At 47.3% G+C, this 8675-nt stretch overlaps 1 protein-coding gene across 4 annotated transcripts in view; it reads right to left on the bottom strand.

The window, feature by feature from the left end:
• aplp2 (amyloid beta (A4) precursor-like protein 2) overlaps positions 1 to 8567 on the bottom strand; it is a 74514-nt gene extending 65947 nt beyond the window's left edge. For 3 of the 4 annotated variants that reach the window (XM_030380353.1, XM_030380355.1, XM_030380357.1), the window contains exon 1: positions 8227 to 8566. In XM_030380353.1, the coding sequence (XP_030236213.1) occupies positions 8227 to 8298 (72 nt within the window). In that variant the 5' untranslated portion in view covers positions 8299 to 8566. Of the gene's footprint in view, positions 1 to 8226 lie in introns of all 4 variants that reach the window. The other variant, XM_030380356.1, reaches the window with a different exon arrangement.
• Positions 8568 to 8675: the final 108 nt, after the last annotated feature.

The raw sequence follows: 8675 nt of genomic DNA, 5'->3' as shown, positions 1-8675 counted from the left end.
GGGCGAGAGAAAGAAGAAGGCACAGAGACGGAAAGGAATGGGGATGGTTTCCAGAGTGACATTTGGAAAGAGTTAAAAAAAAAAAGGGCAAGAGAAACAGAGATGGTAATACAGAAAGACGTACGGACACACAGACGTTCAGACTCTGCAATGTCGCCTACACAAACATAGGTGGAGCGGTTTGCATACACATCGAATGTATACATTGTTGGAGCTGAGGACACACACACGCACGCACGCGCACGCACACGCACACGTACACACACACTTCAGAGACAGAGCAGCAGATATTTTATTGATAGGAAGAAAGGCCCATGTAGGCTTGCCAGAGTGAGTCCCAGCCCGGTCCACATACAGCGTCTGCTGCGGCCACGTGCACAGGTGCATGCACGTGCACACTCCGGGGGAGAACACATTAAAGTATAATGACGACATTATTTAAAGAGTGATCATCACAGCCCAAGCTTCTGTTTAATTCACCATACTATAGTTGAACAACACAGAGATGCTGAACAACAGCAAAAACGCAGTACAAAACCATGGTACGACACATATACTGCAGTACAAACCAATGTTACGACACATATACTGCCGTACAAAACCATGGTACGACACATATACTGCAGTACTACAAACCAATGTTATGATACATATACTGCAGTACAAACCAATGTTACGACACATATACTGCAGTACAAAACCATGGTATGACTGATATACTGCAGGAAAAACCATGGTACGACACATAATTATACTGCAGTACAAACCAATGTTATGACACATATACTGCCGTACAAAAAACCATGATACGACACATATACTGCAGTACTACAAACCAATGTTATGACACATATACTGCAGTACAAACCAATGTTACGACACATATACTGCAGTACAAAACCATGGTATGACTAATATACTGCAGGAAAAACCATGGTACGACACATAATTATACTGCAGTACAAACCAATGTTATGACACATATACTGCAGTACAAAACCATGGTACGACACATATACTGCAGTACAAAACCATGGGACGACACATATACTGCAGTAAAAAAATACAGATACCGATATACAGATACTGCATTACCAAAACACCTACACTACCAAATATACTGTCATACAAACCAGAGACACTGCAGTTCAAAGCAGAGCACGGTGATACACAGACAATGCAGCACCAAAGAACCATACCGACGCAGAAACCGCAGTACGAACTAAATCCTTCAAGACAGATAAACTGCAGTATAAAACCGAGCTACTGCAGTACTACTACTACTACTACACTGCGCCTGTTCAACCCCAGGCTCTGCATTCCGCAGCTCTCTGCCACATCAAGTCAGGAGCAGATTCCAGGGCGCCGGCGTCACCTCAACGCCATCGCCGACATAAACAAAGGAAACTGACAAACAGCAGCAGTCTACACAACCCTCAGGGCAACAGCCCCGACCCATCAATAATATCATCCTCACACACTGATTCTGACGCTCCGATCAATGCCAGATTGGAGCGGGACTTTTGGATTGCGTAAGACAAGGTTTATTAAAGGCATCGGTAACAAACAAATGTGGAACTCGATACACGCCGCCGTTGTGTCGAGGTCCTATCGACTCTGGGCCGGTATCAAATCAAACCGGGTCTTAGGATGAGTCACAGTTCTTATTTCGTGGGAACACGATAGGGCTCCTCCAGACTGCGTGAACAATAACCCTCCCTATCCTCGGGGTGGCTGATATGCGGTGGAGGCCACAGACGGAGAGAGAGAATCTGCGCCGGGAGGGAGAAAGAGTGTCGTTTTGAACTCGCTCACACTGGCACCAAACGCAGCCCGCTCAGGAGGCTGAGGGAAACTAAATATGTGATGAGACGCGGCAGGAGCTTTCAGGAGGACAAACATACGCTCACGCACAAACTGTTCAAAAAAAGACACATAGTTGGACATTTTCTTTCATCAACGTCCTTACACACACACACACACACACACACACACACACACACACACACACACACACACACACACACACACACACACACACACACACACACACACACACACACACACACACACAGTTCAATACATGTGGCAGACGTTTCCTCGCGGAGACTGCGTATCAACTGCGTATCGTTTAAAAACATATTTTTCACATCCAACACAGTTTTGGAGATTCAACTGCATGTCGTCATATAGTTCCCCCTCCAAAACAATATAACACGCACGTGCACACACACACACACACACACACACACACACACACACACACACACACACACACACACACACACACACACACACAAACACATATTCTTTCAGATTTTACTGCATGCATTTCGTAATAAAGCCCTGGCTCTCCAACACACACACCCACACCCACACCCACACACACACACACACACACACACACACACACACACACACACACACACACACACATACACACAGTGAAGTGGGGATAATGAAGAGTCCATGTGGTAGTGGAGGGGTGTTGAAGGACAAGGGAAGGTTTCAGCTTGAATCCCAGAGCACAGCAGAGAGCATCCGTCCTCGCAGCTGTGTTGGAGTGGACCACTACTACAGCCATGAACAGGCAGAGGGAGAGGGAGAGGGAGAGGGAGAGGGAGAGGGAGAGGGAGAGAGAGAGAGAGAGAGAGAGAGAGAGAGAGAGAGAGAGAGAGAGAGAGAGAGAGAGAGACCCCGGGAGGAAAAGTGGCAGAGAGAGAAAGGGGAAGAGAGAGAGGCAGAGAGACTGGGAGAGTGAGAGACACCGGGAGAGAGGGCGTGAGAGAGAACTTTGGAAAGAGATACAGAAATCGAGGGAGAAAGAGAGGCAGTGATAGCTGGAGACAGATATAGAGAGAAGGGCTATGAAGGGATACACTGGGATAGAGAGGGAGGGATAGAGAGAGAGGCCACGAGGGACACACATGGGGATAGATAAACACTGGGACGCAGGGAGAGAGACAGAGAGAGTGTAGTAGAGAGAGAGTTAGAGTGAGACAGGGAGAGAGAGAGAGAGAGAGAGAGAGACAGAGAGAGTGTAGTAGAGAGAGAGGTAGAGTGAGACAGGGAGAGAGAGAGAGAGAGAGAGACAGAGAGAGTGTAGTAGAGAGAGAGGTAGAGTGAGACAGGGAGAGAGAGAGAGAGAGAGAGAGACAGAGAGAGTGTAGTAGAGAGAGAGGTAGAGTGAGACAGGGAGAGAGAGAGAGAGAGAGACAGAGAGAGTGTAGTAGAGAGAGAGGTAGAGTGAGACAGAGAGAGAGTGAGAGAGAGACAGCCAGGGGGAAGACTGCCGAAGTACACAGAGTTCCCCCACCCCCCCCCCTCCCTTATGCCTCGAGGAAATGAAAGGAAAAGGAATTTGTTGGCGTTGAATTAGAGAATGATGTTGTCTCCATGAGTCAGAGGGCGCCAGATCTGCTATATTGGGGATGTTTCACGGTGACTCACCTCGTCCCGTCGCAAACTTTACATCTGTAGGGTGTGACCGGGCCTGTGAGAGAGTGGTGTTTACACTTATACATGCATTAGTGAGGGAGTTGTGGTGAAATGTGTGCATTTGTTTTGTGTTTGAGTGTGTGTGTGTGCGTGTCTGTTAGTGTGTGTGTGTGTGTGTGTGTGTGTGTGTGTGTGTGTGTGTGTGTGTGTGTGTGTGTGTGTGTGTGTGTGTGTGTGTGTGTGTGTGTGTGTGTGTGTGTGTTGGAGAGCCAGGGCTTTATTACGAAATGCATGCAGTAAAATCTGAAAGAATATGTGTTTGTGTGTGTGTGTGTGTGTGTGTGTGTGTGTGTGTGTGTGTGTGTGTGTGTGTGTGTGTGTGTGTGTGTGTGTGTGTGTATGTGTGTGTGTGTGCACGTGCGTGTTATATTGTTTTGGAGAGGGAACTATATGACGACATGCAGTTGAATCTCCAAAACTGTGTTGGATGTGAAAAATATGTTTTTAAACGATACGCAGTCGATACAGTCTCCGCGAGGAAACGTCTGCCACATGTATTGAACTGTATGTGTGTGTGTGTGTGTGTGTGTGTGCGTGCGTGTGTGTGCATGTGTGTGTGTTTATTTGTGCGTGCGTGTACCAAACTGTCTGCAAAGGTACGTGTGCGTCTGTTTATGTGAAAGTGTGCGTGAAAATGAGTTTTTCTATATTAGACAGAGTGGCAAGGGACATTAGGATTATTACCTCTTCCTTTGTGGGGCTCTAAGCAGCGAGTGTCTCTTGTCATTAAGCGGATTCGCGGCGGTGGGATGTTGGCAGATCTACTGAAAGCCAGCATGGTTTTATGTGCTTAACCTGGGAGTTGAGAGACAGTCCTGCGCCGGGTCTCTCTGCTGATAAAGCACTGCCTGCCTGTGCTTCCTGCAGCTTGACAGATGGGAGGAACGTACACACGGGTCGATGAACGGAGTGGAAGTGCATGAGTAGCCAAATATGATTGGAGAAGGCCCATTTGGATCGAGAAGAGGACAGGGGAGGCCTGATTGTGTAAGTGGTTGGGGTTTTTAGGCACTGTGGGTCGGTTCCCAATGTTTCGCCCTCAACCCGTACACAACTAACCATTAAGACATAACAACATGTATCTAAATTCACTGGAAGTCGCTTTCGAATAAAAGAAACATCCGGTGAAATTTATTTCTGCTAACAGGATCCTAACTCTGGGGTAACATGGTGCAAGCTAACCACTATCTAACCCTATAGTGCTAACCCTGGTGCTAGCTACCCCTGGTGCTACCAACCCGTCCGATAAGAAGCCTTATCTCTCCATCGGCCATTGAACAGTGGTGACAGGGTCTCCATTGAGCCCCAGCGTCTCTGAGGTGGTTTAATCACCCCTGAATGGAAACGACGCCCAGGATCTCCCTAGCTATTCAGCACAGCGAGACAAAAAGGACCTTCCATTGGGCCATTCATAAGCTGTGGAGGAGTCAACACTGGCAAGCCCCCGGGAATCCATTCATATGCAACTGAGGGCAATCGGCACCTACACGGTTAACCACCCCGATAAAAACAGCCATGGGCTTGGAACCAAGACTCAAAGGCGAAGTTTTGCATGCGCGTGGGGAAAACATGAATGCACATGTGAACGCAGATACTTGCTTTTTTATGAGAGTATGAGAACAAAAGTACTGGTGCAAGAGCACTGCAACCAAGGTGCAATAAGCTCCACTCCAGGGGAAGACCTCTGCACATTGACTGTAGTTTAAAAGGCGTTGTGCAGAACAGCACAAATCACTGCAGCAAATCCTACATTTCATTTTAGTCCTGATCCAGCGCACACTATTCACATCCAAACCGGCCAATGCTTTGACACAAACCCTTCCTACATAAATGAGGTCACCAAGACACAGGAAGAGAGGAACCTCTGGATTTATAATTACAGCACTCATCAAGTCTCGCCTCATCCCCGCAACATGACCACACATGTCCGGACGTGCCCTGCACCGCCGTGGCTGTAAAGGAAAGGGGCAAGCGCTTCGCAGGACTGGTTTAAAGAAAGCAAAAAAAAAAGCGTCTGTTGTGTTGTGCAACACATTTGGATTTCTCAATCTGGCCCTTAGCCGTGATAATTGACGCCTGTTGTGGTCACAGGAGAATGGGATGTTCTCAATGTGTGAACCATCCAATGCACACCAATCTGTTCTTCGTTGGTCCAGTGGGAGACCCATCAACACCAACACCTCTACCCCCCCCCCCCCCTGCTGTGATGGAGCTCTCTGGGCAGGCCAGAGCCGAACTAGCCCTGTTTCTAAATGAGTTCCGGAAATTTCCTGTGGGGGGTTCTTTTTTCATTTTGTCTGACATTGAAATTGGAATGGAATCTTCCACTACTCCAACCATCAACTGCCCGGATACAATATAAAGCGAGTGGAGTGGGAATTAGTAGACGAAGCCGGATGGAGTTGCGAGGTGAATTTAACCAGCAGTAAGAATAAATGCATTAGAGATCACTAAGTTCCCTCTCTATTGTCACGTCTGAGACCCCAGTGATGGGGGGGGGGGTAAGGCCAGCTGAGGAAACAGGAGACCAATCTGGAGCTTTGCAGGTATCTGACAAAACAAAGGGGCTGTTTACGCAGCTGAAGTGGCCTAAGCTTTAAATACTCAAAAAGAAGGAGGAGAGAGAAAGGGAGAGAGAGAGAGAAAGAGAGGGAGTGTGTGTGAGAGAGAGGAGGAGAGACAGTAAGAGAGAGAGAGAGAGAGAGAGAGAGAGAGAGAGAGAGAGAGAGAGAGAGAGAGAGAGAGAGAGAGAGAGAGAGAGAGAGAGAGAGAGAGAGAGAGAGAGAGATAGTTAAAAGAGAGAGAGAATGAGACAGCAAAAGCACCTCTAGATTGTGGACTTGCAGCAGACAAGCCAATCCGCAGAAGACCTGTGTGTGAAAGATAAGCGTCATCTCATCGCTATATGACCGCTGAAGGCCACGTTTGGCATGTGTGTGTGTGTGTGTGTGTGTGTGTGTGTGTGTGTGTGTGTGTGTGTGTGTGTGTGTGTGTGTGTGTGTGTGAGTGTGTGTGCGTCGCATATATGCATCTCCAAGTTCTTATTGGTTACTCATAAATTCTCGTTTTCTGGAGCAGCATGGGGTCAGGTATTTGAGTTGTTAGGTGTGTGTGGTCAGGTGTGTGTGTGGGCAGGTGTGTTGGCTTGGTCAGGTGTGTGTGTGTGGGGGCAACTGTGTGTGTGTTTCTCTCAGCCAATTTTCCTCCCCTAATCCTACACCACTACCTTGAGCTCTACCCTCTCTTGAGTCAGACCTAGAGAATGTTCCAGAACAATGCCCCCTGTTCAGGTCGGCCCTGGGTCTATTGAATCTGGGTCCCAGATCCGGATCAGCATCCAAGGTATTTATAAATCATGTCACGAAAGTTCGTACGCCATCGATCGCTGGGTCGGCCGTGCTTAAAGGGCCGTCTGGAAAGTCAATCATCGTGTGGGGACTGGCCTTTTAGTGAGATTGCATGGGTATGGATTTTGCTGAGGACTTAATAACCATTATTCGTCCACACAATGCCAGCCAATACTTCCACAAAATGGCTGGGGTTTTGAGAAATTGCGTGAAACACACGCACACGCACACACACACACACACACACACACACACACACACACACACACACACACACACACACACACACACACACACACACACACACACACACACACACGTCCCTGATATGCGCTGGTGGCTTGCACATATACGCCAGAGGCTGCTTGTCAAAGTGTTTTTTTTCATGCCCGAGCCCGACAATGAGCAGGAACATTTTTGTGTTTGCTCTCCCTCCATCTGGGCCAGTGTGTGTTTGTTCAGAAAATGGGTGCATTGTTAACTGGCGATACGAGTGCTATGACAGCCTTCTGTGTCTCAAGGACAATAACTGATTAGAGACTGGGCCATCTAGTGGGCCATTGCTGCTGGATGTGTATATTATGAAACCGCGGGAGGCCAAGGTGCATGTCCCCAAGCACTTTGAATAAGAACAAGCAAAACATCAAGGAATCTATGTGCATATTGTTTCAGGCCCCTCAAACTGGATGCTTTCCAGATCATAACTGCACAGTCAAACACAGTTTGTTGAAACATAGCAGATTTAAACAATTGCCTTGTCCACTGCCCATGATGAATGTCCTCTGACACGTGTAGGAGCAGCAAACATACGTATATGAAAACGGGGAGGTTTTATGGGTGAAACGAGGTGGGCTGTGACTCCCACCCAGGCAGTGCAGAAGTCTCTTCACTTGATCTCTACTGCGCGTTATACGTTGTGCTATAGCCCTTGCGGCCCCACACTGTAAGAAGTACCAACTCCAGACGCACAATCTATATCTGAAGACATGAACTTAACTGCCACACCACAGGTTGAATAATAGGCCTAACTAGGGCATGGCATTGCAGACCCTTAGACGCTTGTAAAGACCACAGCAACCAAGAAATATGGTTAGATGTAAAAGATTAAAATCAAATCAAGCCTACAAAAAATGTAAGGTATAATTTCTAAGAGAGTTAAGTATCATAGAGTTAAGTGAGCAAGACTGGCAAATAAACCAATTCAGATCACTAAAGCAATGTAACGCATTCCTAAAACGCACAGATAATAAACATGTTGTAAAGGATTGTTTTTCCCTTTTGGGCATAGAGAGCACTCTAGTTCGGATCAAAGTCAAGAATAAGAGCCAGAGACTAACATAGCAACACCGGGGCATAAAATAGGAAATGCATGCATATATACCTCAATATAACCAGCCAATCCTGGAACAACGATGCCCAAAATAAGGACAGATATCGCTGGGACTGAACCCATCTTCAGGGATCTCCGGTTGTGCTGCCGTAAATAACTTGTAGTATCCTGTAGACTGCCTTTCAATGTTCACGTCCAGACTGAAATGAAGACCAATCGCAAATCCAATGGTGATCTAATAAGTCTGTTCAGACCAGTGGGACAAGCCGTGTTCCGCTTATTTTTGCCAGAGATCGAAAGGATTATTGTAGTCGCAGGCCAACAGAGAGCGTGTGCGTGTCCTCTGTGGAAACGTAAACTACGGCTGTGTGGCGGTGGCGCGTCTAGTCTGCTGCTGCTACTGCTGCCTGCAAAGATTTCCTCTAGTTTATTGAATGCAACAAATTGCGCCATCGGGCGACGAGATAAAGTTATACTAGTAACTAGTTGTGCTTCACAGG

Source organism: Gadus morhua, chromosome 16 (genome assembly GCF_902167405.1).
Source record: "Gadus morhua chromosome 16, gadMor3.0, whole genome shotgun sequence".
Lineage (NCBI taxonomy): Eukaryota > Metazoa > Chordata > Actinopteri > Gadiformes > Gadidae > Gadus > Gadus morhua.
The sequence above is the reverse complement of the archived record's forward strand: the minus strand, read 5'-3'. Positions and strand labels throughout refer to the sequence as shown.